Source organism: Monopterus albus, unplaced genomic scaffold, assembly GCF_001952655.1.
Source record: "Monopterus albus unplaced genomic scaffold, M_albus_1.0 scaffold229.1, whole genome shotgun sequence".
NCBI classification, from domain to species: Eukaryota; Metazoa; Chordata; class Actinopteri; order Synbranchiformes; family Synbranchidae; genus Monopterus; species Monopterus albus.
Window position 1 is genome coordinate 239,130 of NW_018128109.1, and position 19,551 is coordinate 258,680.

The 19,551-nt window shown below is 40.8% G+C and overlaps 1 protein-coding gene across 2 annotated transcripts in view; it reads left to right on the forward strand.

The window, feature by feature from the left end:
• cwf19l2 (CWF19 like cell cycle control factor 2) overlaps positions 1 to 18,251 on the forward strand; it is a 22,877-nt gene extending 4,626 nt beyond the window's left edge. The window contains exons 4-20 of one of the 2 annotated variants that reach the window (XM_020619980.1): positions 141 to 257; positions 1,343 to 1,462; positions 1,815 to 1,908; positions 3,651 to 3,766; positions 3,982 to 4,144; positions 4,184 to 4,516; positions 4,673 to 4,907; positions 6,287 to 6,392; positions 6,769 to 6,870; positions 8,598 to 8,726; positions 9,351 to 9,488; positions 13,829 to 14,041; positions 14,210 to 14,326; positions 14,482 to 14,637; positions 14,754 to 14,834; positions 15,009 to 15,110; positions 15,587 to 18,251. In XM_020619980.1, the coding sequence (XP_020475636.1) occupies positions 141 to 257; positions 1,343 to 1,462; positions 1,815 to 1,908; positions 3,651 to 3,766; positions 3,982 to 4,144; positions 4,184 to 4,516; positions 4,673 to 4,907; positions 6,287 to 6,392; positions 6,769 to 6,870; positions 8,598 to 8,726; positions 9,351 to 9,488; positions 13,829 to 14,041; positions 14,210 to 14,326; positions 14,482 to 14,637; positions 14,754 to 14,834; positions 15,009 to 15,110; positions 15,587 to 15,727 (2,463 nt within the window). In that variant the 3' untranslated portion in view covers positions 15,728 to 18,251. Of the gene's footprint in view, positions 1 to 140; positions 258 to 1,342; positions 1,463 to 1,814; positions 1,909 to 3,650; positions 3,767 to 3,981; positions 4,517 to 4,672; positions 4,908 to 6,286; positions 6,393 to 6,768; positions 6,871 to 8,597; positions 8,727 to 9,350; positions 9,489 to 13,828; positions 14,042 to 14,209; positions 14,327 to 14,481; positions 14,638 to 14,753; positions 14,835 to 15,008; positions 15,111 to 15,586 lie in introns of both variants that reach the window. The other variant, XM_020619978.1, reaches the window with a different exon arrangement.
• The last annotated feature ends 1,300 nt before the right edge of the window (positions 18,252 to 19,551 follow it).

Here is a 19,551-nt window from a genome sequence, read left to right on the forward strand (position 1 = left end):
TCAAGTGGAAGGACTTGCGTCGTCTGCTTAATTTATTGATTTTGCTTTTTTTTTTTTTGATTATGGTCATTTCCCATTCTGTTTTCCTTTTTTATCATCATTTTCTGTCTCTCTCACATTTTCCCCTCTCTCTCTGTCAGGACTCAGGGGAAGAGTGGGTTGAGGCTCAGCCTCAGACACGAGCAGCTAAACCTTGGCAGGTTTCTGATGAGTCCAAACCTTCAGAGAGAAGCCTCAGCCCAGCCCAGAACGTCCAGGTAATGTCCTCTACCTAGTCCAACATTTACAGAATAATAATGTGGCTCACTCTAAAATGCACCTTTTTGTGTTTTGTTGTATATGGTAGAAGATGTTGAAAGTGTTTATATTCCTTTTGATTATGTGCATGTTAGAGCAAACTTGTTCTGTGTTAAATTTCTGTTAAGTGATTATAGATTTTCGGTCAATACAACCAATCAGCCATAACATTATGACCACCTGCCTAACACCGTGTCATGCTGCAGCTCACTGTGCATCTTCTGTGGATCTGTTTGCTTCCAGTTCTACTGTCAGGAAGAGCACAAATGAGTCAACCATTCAGTGAAAACTTCTGTAAAAGGAGTGAAAACTGTGGTGGTGAGGACGAGTTAGAGAGAATTGTTTAGATGAATTCAGCAGCCTCCCCACTCTAGGTGTGATATCATCACTATAGCTGCTGAATGTTTCTCTTCATAGAGACCAGTGTACAGTGTTTCTCATTCTCAACCATTTTAACAAAGATTCAGGCAAAATGGAATTTTTTGAAAAGGATAAATGAAATTTAAAGTTTAATCTTTGTTAAAATGGATGACCACTGACAGGTGAAGTGAAATAGCGCTGATTGTCTTGTGCCACCTGTCAGTGGTCATCATGTTATGGCTGATTGGTGTATATTTGTCTTTTTTATTATCATAGAAAATAATAACTAGACAAATACAGTTATTTAAAAAGTAACATAGTACAACACAGTACACCACATACCAACTTATATCATTGTCACAAACGCACTCCACATAAATATCCATTCATACAGAACATATGCAGATACAAACAGACACCACAGTGACCGATAAAGAGCTCAATACAAACAAACTCAGTACTGTTTATAGTAATTGTATAATCTGTTGTATTGTAGCCTATATATCAAGGTCTATTAAAGGTCTGTTACCATTTGAACTAGGACAAGTCAGAACTAGTCGGGGTTATATAGGGTTACATTTTGGTTCTTTCATAACCAAAATTTTCTGCAACAAAGTCCAATAATCAAACCTCATTATACACAAAAGGTATGTATGTATTTGTCTGTATTGTCTCTGTCCTGTAGAGAGATGAATGGATGACATTTGACTTCCTGGCCATGAGCACCACATCCACAGCAGAGAGGAGGGCTGAGAAGGAACGACAGAAAGAGGAAGAGAGGGCAAAGGCTCAGGCCATTGAACAGGTGTGTATGTGTTTCCCCATTTCTCTTCAGTTTATAATAGTCAGTTAATTTCTAAGGAGCAGTCATGTTTGTGTATGAATGGATTGCACACAGTATTAAAACACTTTGGTAGTTAGTGTCCTCATTTTACCAACTGTGTGGTTACCAAGGTAACGGAGTGTGTCCACTCTCAGACAGCAGTATACTGTTGTGTGTGTACCAGTTTGTACTTGCATGGTGTTTTTAGCTGGAGTTACAGCATTTGTTTCCCCTGTGTATTGTTGTCACTAAGCTTAGTGTGTGTGTGTGTGTGTGTGTGTGTGTGTGTGTGTGTGTGTGTGTGCGTGTGCGTGTGTGTTTATGGTTTCCCCAGGCTGGTTTGCACAAATTGGAGCTGAATCCATACTGGAAGGATGGAGGAACTGGTCTCCCCCCAGAAGAGGTGCCTGGGACTGCAGTAAAGAAAGGTGATAGTGACTTGAGATTACTAGACTCTATTAAGACCTTAACCACTAGATGGATAGCAGAACATTTTTCAGCTATGTAAAATATACTATAAACATTTGTTTTGGTCTCAGCACTGTGGAATAAAGTTTCACTCCAGATTTTGTTTATTTTAATATTATTTTTGCCAGCATTCATGCACAGGCAGAAACCTACTGTAGAAGAGGCAGAGGTGTGTTTTTCTACTGAAAGGTGCCACTGTGGACCAGAGTGCAGTGCAGCTGCTGTACTGAGCATGTTGTTACCTAACTGTTGCCTCATTATTCCCCTCCAGCAAAGGAAGAATAAAATAAAAAAACAGCAGTAGACAAAACCAGGTCCATTTCAATATTGTGTAATATGAAATACTGATTGTATAACAGTGGTGGAATATTTGCCTTTTTGTTCTTGATTATTAGATAAATGTACTGTATGAATGTGTGTATATGTAAGTATACATTATGTCAGAAAGTCACAGTCCTGATCCAAACGAGATTTCATTCTGTCAGAGGGGAGCCCCTTTTAGGTTGGGGATGAATTTGATGCGGAACTGGTTAATGTTTTGACAGTGCACGAGAAAATCAGATTCAGCTTGTACACAGTTAGTTATCCAGAAAAGTCAACTGATGTTCAACAGAAGACTGAGAGCACAAAGACAAAAAAGGGAAAGAGGGAGACTGACAGACTGAGAGTAAGCTGTGTTCAGCTAATGAGGAAACACTGGTATGTGTGCATGTGTCTCTTATCTCTACACAGTAAGTACAGTTCCAAGCAAGGCTAAATAAACTGACACAAACATCACATGCACTTTTGCTGACTTTCCCCTTCAAACCTTGTGACAGATGGGAATTTTGTTTACTTTGGTATTGGGTCGCAGTCTGGTGTGTGTTTTTAACATTGGATACAGTTTGTTTTGTCAGCCCCAGGGTCATTTAAAGAAACGTGATTTAGAGCTTACAGTGGTGGAACAAGACCAGAGCAATTCAAAAGCCAGCTCTGTGTTTGATGACAGTAGTAATGATGTTTGGCTTTTGTATACCTACGGTTCAAAGCAGAACTTAGAGATGCACTGTTACAGTTACAGATTACACTGAATCAGATACAGTGTTGGCCTTGGCCAGGAGACATTTGGTTTGGTCAGTACATTTCATTTGTTATCTCTCTAGGACGTTTTAAGAACTGTTGTTTGTGAAAGGCCATTTATTATTTCCCGTGAGTTTAAAAACAAATTTTTCTTTTGTCCTAATCTTCATCTGTTACTTTTCTCTTGGTCTGCCCACCCCTGCATTTCCTTGTTCTCATTCATAAGCTTGTGATTCAAATTTTTTGTTTTTTGATTTGTTTTTGTGAATTCTTTTTTTCGGGTTCTCACAATAATAACTTTTGTTTTTCCACACAATCTTAATTAACATTGTTGCAACTTACTGGTTTAGTTATGTAAGGGTAATTCATTTGGCTGAATGAAACAGTGTTTTATTGTTTTTGAACAAAGGAGATTTCAGGTGGTAACTGTCAGTGTGTACAGTAAACTCACTGGTGAAGTTGCATCTAATTATCATCGCTTGAATGTATGCCATTTTCTAAAGTTTGGAGTTGGGAGAGGTAAAAAAAAAAAAAAACTGTGAAAGATGTGATTGATTCACTGGGCTCAGGATCTGTTAAATGATGGAAAAAGGTTTTTTATATGTGCTTCTCTGTAAACGTTTTTCTCTGTGCGTTCCTGTAGGCTCGGCGGTGAACGATGGAGGTCTGAGCTGGCTGCGGAAGAGCTACCAGAGGATGAAGGAGCAGGCAGAGAGGGAGCAGCGCAACCTCAACGATTTGGTGGCTGAGAGATACGGAGTGAGAACAGGCACACTGGCAGCTCTTGCGCAGTTTAGCGGGCCCAGACACTTAAACTACCGCACACATGAGGATTTTGTATAATATTTATTTGTAAATAGATATTTGGACATAAGAATGTTGATTCATAGATACTCTAACCTATACAGCATGGCAAGGTGTATCCACTCTGTGAAAAAGTGGTCAATGTTTTTAATATGTCTTTTCTTTTAAAGTCAGTGGAAGAATTTCAGCAGAGACTTTCGGAGGCTGAGAAAGCCATGTATGGAGAGAGCAGAGGAGGAGGAGACGACATGGCAAAAGGAGGCTGGAGGAAGAGAGGAGGAGAGGAGAGCAGGGAGAGATGGAGGAGTAAAACAAGAGATGAGGAAGACAGAGATCGTTGGAGGAGTAAAACGAGAGATGAGCAAGACAGAGATCGTTGGAGAAAAAATGAAAGAGACTCATCACTTAGAGAGCGGTACCATGCCGAAAGAGGAAAGGAGAGGGAGAGTGGGGGGTATCGGGGAAGAGAGGAGGAGAGAGGCCGAGATGGTGACAGGTACACAGAGAGGGATAGGGACAGAAACACTGGGATGGAAAGAGGTAATGAAAGAGACCGAGAGAAGGACAAGGATGGAGGTGGAGAAAGAGATCAGTCCATCATTGCGTCCTCCTCATCTGGGCAAAATTGGAGTCAACGTTCCCTCTCACTTGGGTCACTAAAAGGCCGTTTCCTCAAACCCTCAGAAGATAATGAAAGCGGTGAAGGTGGGTTGATGTCGAGGCCTTTTATGTCTGAGTCAGATTTAATAGGCAAACCTTGTGTGTTTTAGTTTTTGACTAAGTGCAACAGCTATCACAAATCAGGAAACCAAGCTTGTTCCATTAAATACCTAACATGTTTTTATCTTTTCCCCTGTGCAGCTCCACAGCAAACAGCTCTGCCAGCCCGAACCTCTACAGGATTCCTGAAACCCGACTCTGATAATGAGGACTCTGGTAGTAGCAGTGTTCCAGCCAGGAAGAAGAGCAGCAAACCTACCTGTGATTCTGACAGTGTGGAAAAGCCTCCGCAAGAGCACAAAAGGGATGCTGGGAAAACTGGAATCACTGCTCAACATGGTCTGCATAGTGACAAAGCTGCTGAGATAACATCAAGGTTTTAAGCTTCATTTTGTTGGCTTAAAATACAGTTTACTAAATGATGCCACACACACCACTGTATTGTTTGAATATTCCATATTGTATGTGGACATTATGAGTGAATCTGTCCATTACTGCAATTTCCTATTCCCGTTTCTTCAGTCCCATTATCGTTTATGTCTTCTCACACGAAGCCAGATGTCACAGTCATGATCGCTCTAGCTCTGGTAATACATACGCATACAGTAAATACCATAAATGAGAGTAAGTCACACATGTGCTTGGCTAGTTACAAGCGACCAGCAGAAAGAAATCTTGACGGTCCTAGCCACATTTGAACATTAGTCTTATTATTCCCAGAACAACTCCCTAGGTATCTGGACTCCAAGCCTGCAGCTCTTATAATTTCTGTACTATTTCTGTCTACTGTAGTGTATTGCTAATTTCAGCATGTGCCCCCCAGTCTGCTTCCTCCTTTCTTATAATTGTATCTCTCTCTGCTTCATCCCTCGTTCATGTTAATGTAGTCAGTATGTACTTATGTTATTATGCACTTCCTTCAGCTTTAACTGCAACACGCACGAGTTTTCGGTCTTATTTTAAAGGACACTAAAGTGTAACAACACCTAGTGGCACAGAAATCCTTTTTAACTGAGCCAAATGATTACATTCTTAGCTTACATGATTTCGTACTTTCATCGTGTCCCAACTATAGTTGTGTTGTAGACCAAATGTTGAGTGTGTGTCTCTCTGTGTCTTTGTTTTGTAAAGTCTGCTCAGTTGTTCTGTGTTTTGCCTCATTAGGCTAAGTTGTTTGGGTGAACCAGCACCCAGAACCCCTACAGCATGAAATGAGTCTGCAGCTTGGCAGCAGAATAAAATGAGGCTATGAGGAGTGTAATAGCCTAGAACGATGCTTCCCAGGCTGCAGTTCAGATCCTCCCAGGCGAGGCTGTAATGATTTCTCGGGGGCATAGAGACTCAAATGAATCTTAACTGATAAACTCCTTTGAGAGCTCAGAAGAAATCAACTAGATGGTTAAATTAAAAACTTCACAAATAAGTTCCCATTAGAGGGTTTGTGACTGTTATTAAGGTGGAATCACTAAGTCACTGAATCCTGTTGTTCAGAGGTGAGTTATAGGGGGAAGTCTGGAAGAAAAGTTCTGAACAAAAGGACACTACTTGAGTAGGTGTTTGTGGCTCATAATGTTGTGAAATTTCACTACCCAACCGGACAGTTAGATTTAATTTTAAAAGGTTTTTCTTAAGTTTGTGACTTTGTTGCATCATAACATTGTCAATGTATTGTGGTTGAAATGACTCTTGAATTTTTTTTTAATTCCCTTTCTTAGTTTTGTTCTGCCCTTCAGACTCTCCTTCATTTTTACTTAGGAGTGAAAGTGAGGAGGAAGAAGAGGATGAAGCTCCACTGCTGTCAGAGGAGGAGATGAACAAACTGGGAGCCAAGCTGGTGAAGGCAGAGATCTTGGGCAATATGGTGAATAAGTTAGTTATGTTATTGTTTGTCACTATGACTGTATTGTGCTGAATATAAGACAAACCTAACTAAAAGCCAACTTCCCTGTTTTACAACACTTGTTATAGGAAAGGAAACAATTTATTAGTCTGCTCAGAAATTAGTCCCAGGGCCCTAATCGCTTTCTTTGTAAAAGTGAAACATGAAACTCCTTCAGTGTAATACATCCACAACTTTTTCAGACATAAATTCTTGTAAATTAAACAAGATTGTAAACACATTGGGCGTTACAAAAAAGGCACAGCAGTATTTGATGACTTATACTGACTGGCTGTTTGAATGTGTAGCTTTTAAAAAGAATTTTAGTTTTTCAGTTGTTTGTGTGTGCGTGTTTCAGGCCTTGGTTGAGAAGTTGAAATCGCAGTTGGATGCAGCACAGAGAGCCAAAGAGAATCACGCCGTCCGAAAGAAGCTACAAGAAACTGCTAAATCCAGCCAGGTCTGTACCTACTTGTTTTGCACGTGTCATTGTCTAACAAATGTTATTAGTGTTCACAGGGGTACACAAAATATCAGAAACCTCACTATAACAAAATACAAATTGATATTCAGCAGCACCAGAGTGCAGCCTCCAGATAGACCACAAATTTGAGCATTTCTCTTGAAGAGTTAACATGAAGGTAGGATTTGTTGCAGGGCTCTTGTTTTAGACTGCCTTTACCTGGCACACATGCACACTCTGCATCTTCCTGGGTCAGGTTTATCTGCTGGCTGCTTCTCTTTCTAAATGCTAATCCAAACACTCAGGGCTGTATCTTCTGTAAACTTCACACACAGCAGGTTACTGTAGGATCTGTCTATCTTATCATGCAACAGGCAACAAAAGTGCCTCACACACTCTTGTCTTCAGATGAAACTAAACTATGTTGATATCTGAGTGCTTTTTAAAGGAATTTGTAGGTTTTCAGCTCTTACATCTTGCCGTTATGGCATCTTAGCAGACCTTAATGGGAAACAAATGTCTTTTAGTTTGGTGGTGACACACTACCAGAGGTCAGTCAGAGCGTTAATGTGCGTGTGTTTGGAAAAGAGATCAACATCCTGCGCCATCCTGTCTGCGTCTGTGTCTGTAGTACAGACAGTTAATGGGGAGCAATGGCTGTGCCCTGACACCTCAGCACTGCTTTATCTCATCTTAGTGGCACTGCATATGTCTTCTCTGGTTACACACATGGATAAATGTTGATATATTTTGACATGAGCAGAGTCCAGACAGCTTTATAAACACATGGAAAGCAGGTTGTGATTATTTATATAACCTGTATATTATCATTTTAAGTTAGGCCAGTTTGGTCCTCAGTAAAGCTGCTATATCCAAATTAAAAGGGTGAAATCCTCAGTGAGGTTTAAGAGAAAATGTCATAATTCTTAGGTTTTAGTGCACTTCACTGCTGAGAGGTGCTTCAGCCCTCTTAGAGATGGAGAGATGGAGTGCCGTTGATTTGCACTTGGAGATCCTTCCAGCCCGTTTTATTATGGAAGACTTTTGGCTTGTCTTCACCATTCAGCGTTTTGACTCTTGTTGCCTGTCTTGCTCAGTTTTAGTGTTTCCACTGCATGTGGAGTCTTGGGAGGCCTGTCTGTGCCCACTGGAGCAGAGAAGATATTTTCTTGTATCATATTTTTCTGACAGTCCATCTTACTGTCTGTTTCAATTTATGTTGACTGTCTCCTGGCCTCTGCTTCTTCCAGCTTGTTCTTGTTTGTCGACTGTCCGTCTCTACTTGTCAGGTTACACCTCAGTCTGTCTAATCAGATACTGGCTGTGGTAGACTGCTTTTCTTTCTGAATGTAATTAATCTCCCAACACATTATTTAAGTGAGTGCTACATACAATAATTAGATAGTGTCCTGTTTTAATTTTCTGCAGAAATCAAGAACAGCTCTGTGTGCAGTTCAGACTTCAGCTTGTCAAAGTTTTTGATCTTTCAAAAACACAGACCTGTGACTATTTGGCTATCCTATGATCTTAGATCATTTCAGTCATTTGTTGGATGTTTTACATTGTCAGACATTTTATTGATGATGTTTTTTCGTCTTTCTGTTACTTTCTAAAGGCTGAATATAAAAAAAGTATTTCAACCTTTGGGGAATACAGTTAGTCACATGCATTGCTGTACAAAACAATCAAACAAAAGTGACATTAACTGTGTCTTCATGTTTCAGGTCCCAAGTCGCTCTGCTGAAGACCAGGAGGTCCTGCTGTTCAGAACAGATCATTCAGGTCGGGCCTGGCCAGTCAAGGCTCCCTCTGGACCTCAAGAGCCCCATGGAGGACGGCGGAAGAAGAAATCGGTAACGAGAGAGGGGTGGGGGTGGGGTATGAAAATACCCCTCAAAAATTACTGGAGAGCAGCAAAGGGAGTTTTCTACAAAAATGAACATTACCGTTGCACAAACACGGTAAAAATAAATCTTGAACTGCATAAGAAAGCCACAACTTAGGATGATGACGCAGAGCAGCCTGCACACTGTTGCAACTGCTGTTTGTTCCTTGACATTTGGCATTCACCAGAATGTGTACTGAGAGCAGAGCCTCCACCTGACTCCAAGCTGAAGTGTCTGTAATCTAAACAAGACTCTCCAGTCCAGTTTCTGTTTAAGATTATCATACCTCGATTAAGTGGCCGTGTCTCCTTAAGTGTCTGTCTTGTTTCCCTTGCTTCTCTCCACTACTACTTGTACATGTACTTGTCTCTCTGGTCTGTCCAGTTAATACTGTCATCATCTTCTTCTTCTGTCCTCTCTCCACTGACCTTGGTCATTCATTTTCTCATTCTGCCTTTCAAGGATGTGATTTGAATGGATTTTAAAATGGTCTTTTTTCATGCTGCAACCAATTTCAAGTAATTTCCTGTTCACTATCTTGTTTGTCCTTGCCTGTTTCACATTTTCACATTCCTCTCTTTGTGTCCTCAGATTGAGACCCATGTGGACGGGCAGCGTATGCGCTACTTTCAGGATGATGACAATGTTGGTCTGCAGGAGATGGTGAGAAGGGAGAAGATGAGCTCTGCACAGGATCAGAATGCCCTCTACTCTCGCATGGCTGCCAAGGTAAGAAAATAGTAGCTTTACCACAATCTCGCCATCACTGAACACAACTTGGCAACAAAGGCAAAAACTGATATTGTCATAAATATTACCAGAATGAACAGCATGACCAATAATGAATGACCTGGAGAAATAACAGCATGGTAAAGTGCTCATGGCTGCTCATTTTGCTCATTTCCAGCCATTTAATTTTTAATCTTGGGTACCTCTAGATTAGCTTGGCAACCTTCATAACTTCAAATATTCAAATTATTTCAGAATGAGCCTCTTCCTGAAAATGAGAGGATAGTTTGTGAACGCACACAACTCCTGTTGCCGGTGTTGTCGAAAGTTAACAGCACAATGAGCCACAGCAGCAGGAAGTAAAACATATCCACAAAACCGCGCACAATCGAAAAATGGCTCTTTTACAATGCCACCAGTGGATGTCAGGCAAGCTCACATGAACGTACAGCTGCCTGGAGATTATGTCCATTCAACGAAATCCTTAAACTATCATGTAATACTTTATTTTGTAAGAAAAAAGCCTCACGAGCAAGAGTTTGTCAGACTTGTATAAACCGAGCTGCTTCTGCATAGAAGTACTAGAACATAAGTGCACCTCATTTTTTGGGCTTTAATTTACGTTATGATAATTCACCATTGTAACATTGTAGATAAGTCAGAAAACAAGGAAAAGCATGCCATAGGCTCTTTAATGCTTAGATCATGCTTGCAACACACAGATGAAGCTTATCTGGCAACCTAAGAGCTGGTGTTGTCATAAGATTGTGACTTTAAACACCTGCTAAAAACAACATGGAGATCAATGCACTACAGACGAACAAATAATGTTCAAATAATAATCAATTCACACTCATTTTTGCTTTGTTTGATGAGTACATTTGGTACCGCGACCATCCATTCCCACTGCCGTGGTTTAAAGAGAGGTCGATGTCAGGCAGCCACAGAAATATGGCATGGAAAAGGTGCTGTATGGATGTGTGTTTATATGGAGGATTACCTAGATTAACCCTGTCATTCTCACCCTTAGGATGAGGGAAAGGAGAGATATGTAGGGTTTGTTCTGTGAGACTGGTTTGGCTCTGTGCTGTTCTCCATTTCTCTCCACTACTACTCTCACATGCACTTGTCTCTCTCTGTGGCTCTCCTCCACTGTGTGCTGGAAATAGACGCGCAGCAGCAGATGGGTACTGGCAGGTTGTGGTGCGTGTGTCTATCAGCGGTTTTACAGCCTGCACATTTCCACGAGCTGAGACACATTTTCCTTCTTCCTTTTTCTCTTTTCTAATTGTTTACTACTCTTTCTGTAGATTGGAATATGACAGCAATTAGTGTGAGAATCCTGCTCACAGGTGTGTGTGTAAGAAAATGAAGCATTAATAAACACAGGCATGGAGGAGTTGCTCTGTCAATTTTAGTAAAGACAAATTCCTTAACTTTATCCATGCTTTTTTCTTTCTGTGACTTCCTCTGACTTCACTCCCTTTCCCTTATTCACACATACACACTCTCACTTATGTTTTCATTACACTTGGACGTATATAAAAATATACACAAATGTTCTGTACCTACAAAGAGTAACACTAAAAATACAACTACAGTTACCATGGCAGGGTTTCTATAAATACCAGTTCTAGTCACAGCTATAGATTTATGATCTACAAGGAAGAGAGAACAGTTTTTTTTTGTTTTGTTCCAGCAGCTCCATCCCGTGTCTGTACCACACTCTTCTGCCCTCTCTGACGCTTTTGCTCCTTCTGTAATTATCTCTGTACTTTATCTGTTTGTCCATCTTTTTCTCTGTTTTATGAATCTATCTTCTGTCGTCCTCTTTCATCCTCCGACCCTCCTCTCCCCCAGAGTTTTGTTCCTTTGCCAAGTTAATGTAAGATCAGTCATTTGACAAGGAGTCTTTTCGTTTTAGCTGAGTTTATTTGGCCCAAAACAAACCAGAAAAAGAAAACAAAATTCAATATTTATTATTATTAACAAAATAGTAAAAATAAACCCAATAATCAAAACAGAAGTAAAGAAAAAAGGAACAGAAAAAAACTATAATCAATGTATCCCACGCAAATTTGCATTTACATATTTCTATTATCTTGTATTCATCAAGTAAGCTATATTTTTTTCAATCTTTGAAATGTACTAAATGTGTCACACCTCTTCAAGTCATCAAAATGCTAAGCAAAAATGCTATTCATCAGTAATCATTATGAATAGAGTATATTACACTTTCATTTCCACTTCTTCACTGTCATTGTTTTTGAGATGGTTTGTTGTCTGCCTGCCTCTTCACCTCTATCGCTCCTTCCCTTATTCTGTTTGATTTATTCTTAATGATATCACATTTTTATTCTGTCTTTGCTTCTTCTCACCTCTTACGTTATCGTGCCTTCCTCAGGTTCTTATAACCCTCTCCTCTACCATTTCTCCTTCCAGCACCCAGCCTTTTTGTTATTTTTCATTTGTATATCTCTCATGACAATTATAGTCAGATCAACTGTAATTGTGTCTTTGAATTATGACAATTAAGAGCACATTCCAGCAGACTGTCATCTGGAACGTAAGTTTAACATGCTTCAGTTCAAGTGCTTTCAGCCATTTGTCACTCGGTTTTTATTCTGACAGCCAAAAACACCGACATTTATCAATAATAAATGTGTGTCTATTGGCAGAGTGGTGCAGCTTTGTGTGCCTCTGGGTGAAGAGAGACAAGTTAGAAAACTCTGACTTTTCCTGTCAGTCTCTCTGCCTAATTAAACTGTATTGTGTATACTGAATGTAAAGGATCGCACTATGTTTTTTCTATCCATTGGTCAGAGACCAATGAGTGAGCAGGCTAACATTGTCTGGAAAGTTAATGTGGTTTGTTTCTGCAATAGTACATACATTGGAGTTGTGTGCCAGACATAAGATGATGCCCCCCCCGCTACATGTTGGTTAATATGCATCATCTAAATTTCATCCAGAATTTATGCATTTAATGGAGACCTGTGTAAATCAGATCATCACCAGTGAACCTGAATGCTGACGATATGGACGCTGATTTATTATTGCTAAAATAAAGTTAATATTACAGTAGTATAACATTACAGCCTGCTTACAATATTGTGCTCTAAATGTAAGTGTGTGATGGCATTTGTATGTAAGGGAGTTTGTCCTCCCCACTGTCGCCAAGCACTCGCTCAGTGGCATTTGTTGAGCTCTTGTCTGTAATACTGTATGGTCTAGACCGTACTGTGTAAAGTACCCTGAGATTAATTTTGTTGTGAATTGGCACTATACAAATGAAACTGAATTGAATTAAGAAAATAAAACTGTCTGCTCTAGGACAAATGTGGCATGTGTCTGCTCACTTAGTCCCATGCACATGTTGTCCTTTCTATAGCTGTGAGGACACTTGTTGACACAAGGCAGTCCCTGTCTCCCATCATAACTAAATGCCTAAAGTCAACCCTTACTCTAACCTAAACCTAGATCTACCCCTAAAACCACGTCTTAACCCTCAGTCCTTTTGCATTTATGAGGACCAGCCAACATGTCCTCACAATAACAAAACTACAATTTGTCCACACTAACATAAAAAGCCATGTACACACACTCCCTCCCTCCCACACTGTCACAGAACTAATCCAATTTTCACTCTCACTCACACACTCACTCCTACACAGCAATTCATGCACACACACTTCAGCCATGCTTGCCTCTCACTCTCTCACATACACAGACTCCAACCTGTTGCCCAGTCGCCATGGCAACAAGACAGCCGTAGAAACACCAGTCAATACTTGGTGTCCCACTTCACACAATTAACACACAGAGACCAACATACATACAGGGTTGTTCAGGCACATCACACGCACACAAATATGGCATGTAAACGGCACAGACGGTAATATTGCGTCAGCACCTACGGTACGTACACCAGTTAATGAATCTACCACCAGTTTCTAAGGATAGTCGCTATATCTACAGTGCTTTTTAAAGCATTGCCATGACTTTTTCTTTTTTAAGACGCGTCAGTGTAGAATTTTTTAATTATTTTTTTTGCCTGAAATTCAAAGTGAAAGCTAAACTTAATCTCCTTATCAATAAAGCACACCCACAGCTGATTTATAATACACCACCAACTAGCATTTACCTAAGCACATACAGTAGTGTAATTATTTATACTTGTTCCCTCATAATGTTTTGTTGAATAGAGAAAATACACTAGGCTTAGCCAAGAATAATCACACTCCAGCCATGTCTCACCAACTCTCTCTCGTCTTCCACTTTTCCACTCCATCTCCTCGTCGTTCCCATCACCACCACTTCTGTTCCACTCAACTCTCCAGATGATGGGGAAGACGGATGGTGACAACTACACGCTGGATGACATGTTTGTGTCGAGTGCAGCTCAGCGGGAGGGCGAGGGAAGGGAAGAGGAGAGGATGAGGAACAGAGCCATTGGTGAGAGCAGGAGGCTGGCTGCCTCAATGGAGAAATGCCACCACTGCTTCAGCAGCCAAGAGCTCCAAAAGCACCTCGTAGTGGCGCTAGGCAGCAAGGTAAGGGATTGTGAATGCAAAGGTTTTGAGACGAGGTGAGGAAGGTGTTGTGTTGTTTTGTCAGACCAACAGTCTAAAACCCAAATACTTCCAGTTTCTGACTATTGGTAAGAAAAACAAGATATAAAAAAGTACATATATAGACATATTTGCAATCCTTGTGTTCAGGTGTACCTGAGCCTGCCTGCAGGAGTGTCGATGACAGAGGGTCACTGTCTCATCTGTCCTCTCCAGCATCACTGCTCTGCCACCGGTTTGGATGAGGATATTTGGTCAGAAATTCAGGTTAGCCAATCAGTGCCAGAAGTCCTGTCGATACCAGGCTAATATCACAGCTTCTATAACCGCTGTTTTACATAGGTGGTTCATGTCAGATTAGCTCAAACAAAACTCATTAAAATGTAATTGAGCTCACTTCTGTGCTGCTTTGGTGTCCTCAGCTGTTCCGGCGAACCTTGGTGCGCATGTTTGAGTCCCAGGAGCTGGACTGTGTGTTCATGGAAACACACATGAACCTACACAGAAGACGACACATGGTCCTAGAGTGTATCCCCCTACCCCGAGAGCTGGGCGATATGGCACCCATATACTTTAAGGTGTGTGTGTGTGTTGTCATTCAGATTACATTCATTTTGTCAAGTCTTACACTGCACAAAAATCACCTGACTATCCTCTCAACTGTAGTAATACAGCTGCTTCTGTGTGCCTCCAGAAAGCTCTTATGGAGTGTGATGAGGAATGGGCCATCAACAAGAAGATTGTTGACCTCTCTTCAAAAGACATCCGCCGAGCTGTACGCTCTCTTTTTCTTTCTGTTGTTTAGTCCTGTCGTTCTATAATATCTCTTTTGAGTGGTATTTCTTTTTTACTTCATATTTGTTGTCTTTCCTCTCTCTCTCCTTTCTGTTCTTATATTTTCCTGTCCTTGTTAATTATTGTTAATGTTTTGCGGATTGCCCCCTCCTAGGTTCCTCGTGGTCTACCCTACTTTGCTGTAGATTTTGGACTCCAGGGAGGGTTTGCCCATGTCATTGAAAATGAACAGAAGTTCCCCCATTACTTTGGCAAGGTCAGTTTGTGTAAGGCAGCTATGCCTCGTGCACCATTATGCTATTATTTATTTTTTTAGCTAGTAGAAGTCACTTTTATTTGATCCTAGGAATTTTACAAAACTTGGCCATGTGTGACTGTGGGTCACAGCTTTACCTTGACTCTAAAGCTTAATTTATGGTTCTGGGTTGAATCTGCACTGTAGGTGTGACGTAGGTAACACATAGCCTCCTACCCTACACCGTAGCCTGGCGTGCACCTCTCCAGAAATGTCACTACACATCTTGGTGACATAGAGGGCAATAGCCATGATTGGTTGTTTTGCACTTCGTCGTTCATGTCTCTCAATGGCCAGACAGATGTGGAAAATATTCCCCTTGTTCTGCCTCAGTCAGTTCAGTGGCCATAGAGAAAAAGTGAACATTTGCCAAATGCAGCCTACACTAGCCAATACCAGCAAGATTTCAATATGATGAGTGCGTCTTTCCCTCACAGGAAGTGGTAGGAGGCATGCTGGACTTGGAGCCACGACGTTGGAGAAAGTTGATAAGAGAGAACTTTGATGATCAGAGGAAAAAGGTCCTGCAGTTCGCACAGTGGTGGAAACCATATGACTGCACCAAGACTGAGGGCTAGTTGAACACATTCACAGACAGATGCACACTTGTTTTTTAGTAGTAAGGACAACACATACAAATACAGAAACACTGTGGTTCCAAGTGCAGGAATCACATTTGGTGAACGTGGTATAGACACTGTTAGACCCACAAATTAAGAATTTGATGTAAAATTCCCACTAGAAGTTGTAATCTGATAAGATTTTTACCTACTGTAAATGAAACTTAGATAATGTAATTCTATTTTGATTCATGTATTTGTGTGTTACATGCCAGAAGTCCTTTCATGCCTCCTTTCCTTTACATTGAATAGCCATCTAGAGCTAAATGTCATTCCCTTATTATGTATTAATACTAAATAATAAAATAATACTTAAACACTGTGGTTTGCATATAAGGTTTTCGCTTGGTTCATATAATTAATAAAACAATGAAATAGTATATATGGAAAACTAATACAGCAAAGTGTTTTAAACTTTTGATTCTTCCCAGTAACTATATTTTGATTAGATAATTTCAGGAGGAGTTCCCACATTTGGAGAGCACCTGTTGGCTGCTTTTCCATCACTCTCTGGTCCAACTCATCCCATATCATCTCAGTCAGGTTTAGTTTGAGTAACTGTGGAGGCCAAGTCATTTAATGCAGCAATCCATGACTGGCTCTCTTGGTCAAATGCCACTTAGAGATGTGTGGTCCCTCTTCTTCTCACTGGTTTCCTACAGTAGTGGTTTCTTTGCAGCAGCTCAACCATGAAAGCCTGATTGATGCCGTGTCCTCCGAGTAGCCGGTAACAAGATGTGTGTGCTACAGTATGTGAGCTGCAGGCAGCATTGATGTGGGCTCTGATCTGAGGCAATATTAACTGGCTGTTTCAGGGGTTGCTGCTTCTAATGAACTCTGTTGTAGAGTTTCTGTTGATCTTAGACACATTAATAAATCAAGAATTTCTACCATTTAACTTTTGACAAAACACACCTGTTAAATGAAAACCATTCCAGGTGACAACCTCATGAAGCTGGTTAACATACTGTCAGTAGTGTGCAAAGCTGTCATCAAGGCAAACAGTGGCTACTGAGAAGAATCTAAAATGGAAAAACTTTGCTTTAACATTTTTTTCTTACTACAGTACATAAATCCAACATATTTCAGTTTTGTCCTCAATATTCTACAATGAAGTACAGATCAACTATAGGATGAGAAGGTGTGTCCAAACTATAATTGGTACTGTATTTCAGTATCAAATAAGAATCTAGAGCAGTGGCAGGTAAACGGACGTCTGGGTGCAGATTGGGCCCTCCAAGAAGTTTTGGTCCCCAGACAAAAGCTCAGAAATCCACTGTGGGTAACTAAATATTTGGTTCCAGAAATCCCAGTACACATGGCCTTGTATCAGCAATACAATGCAGCTAGGGTACTCTCCATTTGTTCAGGCTTCTTTTGCCAATAGTGCCCTCCCCCGCTCCCCAGGTTTGGGGTTTAATTTCCTATGCTGAGGCCTCATCATCTTTTGCAGCTGTCGTTTAAGTGGTTTCAGTGTCAGAGCCAGGCATGTCACAGCAACCCTCACACCGTGTCCAACGCCCACTTCTCTCATGACTTGAGCAATCAGCCACCTTGCCCCTGCATGCAACCTCAACTTTAATTTTTTTAACATCTATGCTTTTGGCTGCGATTAGCTCATCACTTCAGAAACCCACCTCATTTCCAGCTTTCATCTTAAACACCATGCGGTGCATGGGTGCATTTGGTTAGTGCTGAGTTTGTGTGAATCACAAAAGATGAAGATTTTGATTAGCTTTTTATAGCACAGTTTATATATTTTGTCACAGGGGGAAAGGCTTTACAATCAGCATTTTAGAGACGGGGCTCTCCTTCATGAATCAGTCCCTCTTAGAAACCTAAAAGAGACGCTATCTAGGAGAGTCACGGAAATAGATCAATCGATTCTGTAGCAGGAAAGTTGTTAATATATGCTATGAAGGATAATCTAGAATCGTGCGGTGCAATCTAAACCTTCTGTGAGTTCTATTTGATTACCCTTTGTCCCTTGTGACGTTAATATTTTTAACTCTCACTGCAGAAAGAGGACAATCACCCTTGAGCTATTTTTCAATCCACAGGAAAGAGCTGTTGACTCTTGTAATGCCTTGAACACTTTAACACTAGGGCCATTTAAGTTGATGATATATTGTAGGCTTGCACTTATTTTAAGTCACATTGAACAAGAGTGATTGATAAAAGGAAACTTTTTTTTTTTAGAGGGGATGGTCCTTTTCTTGTAGGATCCAGATGCCTCTTAGCAAGGACACAGGTACATGGAGAAAATTAATTTCCCTAAGGAGGAACCAATGTGTGTTGTTACTTATCACCTTGGTAAGACCTGTTTCAATGTCAAGATCAACAGTGACCATAGTGTCTGTGGCTAGACAGTCAATGAAGTATGGATAATTTATTTGTATGCAGCCAGTACAGAAAGTATTCAGACCCTGTCAGGTTTTCCACATTTTATGTTTCAGACTCATCTTTATATGGATTCAGTTTAATGTTTCCTCATCAATCTACACACAATACTCCACAATGATAAAGTGAAAACAGGTTTTTGGAGTGTTCTGTAAATTTATTAAAAACAAAAGAGAATATCCCATTCACATAAGTATTCAGACCCTTTGTTATGACACTTTAAATTGAGCTGTGGTGCATCCTCCTGTATAAGGTCTCATAGTGGGTGGTGTATGTCTGAGGGAAAACAGCCATGAGGTCGAGAGAACTGTCCACAGACCTGTGAGACAGGATTGTGTTTAGACACAGATTTGGGGAAGGATGCAAAAATATTTCTGCAACATTGCAAGCGTCCAGAGCATGGTAGCCTCCATTATTCTTAAATGGGAGAGATTTGGAACCACAACCAGTCTTCATCGATGTGGCCACCCAGACAAACTGAGTAATTGGGGTCAGACCAGTAACCAAGAACCCCAGGGTCCCTATGAGGGAGATTCTGAGTTATTTTCTGGAGATGGAGAACCTTACAGAAGGACAACCATCAGTGTAGCACTCCACCAATCAGGCCTCTGTGGTCAAGTGGCCAGACAGAAGCCATTCCTCACTAAAAGACGCATGACAGCTCTCTGGGAGTTTGCCAAAAGGCAACTGAAGGACTCTCCGACCATGTGAAGCAAAATCCTCTGTTCTGATTAAACAAAGACTGAACTGTTTTGGCCACAATTCCCAACAGTGTGTGTGGAGAAAACCAGGCACTGAGCATCACCTCACTAATACCATCTCTACAGTCAAACACGGTGGTGGCAGCATCATGGTGCAAGGATGTTTATCTGCATCTGGGACTGGGAGACTAGTCAGTATAGAGGGAAAGATTCAGAAAAATATAGAGCAATTCTGAATGAAAACCTTGTCCATAGTGCTCAGGATGGGCCAAGGTTTACATTTCAACAAGATGGTGGCCTGAAGCACACTGCCAAGAAAACATAGGAGTGGCTTCAGGAAAACTGGGACAGTCCTGGAGTGGCCCAGCCAGAGTCTGGACCTGAACCCAACAGAACATCTCTGGACAGACATGAAAATAGCTGTGCACCGACACTCCACCTCCAACCTGGCTGACCTTGAATGATTCTGCCAAGAAGAATGGAAGAAATCTCCAAAAGAAAGATGCCAAGCTTGTATTTTCATTCCCAAGAAGAGTTGAGGCTGTTGTTACCAAAGGTGCTTTAACAACATACCAAGTGAAGGGTCTGAATACTTATGTAAATGGGACATTTCAGTCTTTTATTTTTAAAACATTTTCAAAACACTTGAAAAACCTGTTTTCACTTTATCATTATAGAGTA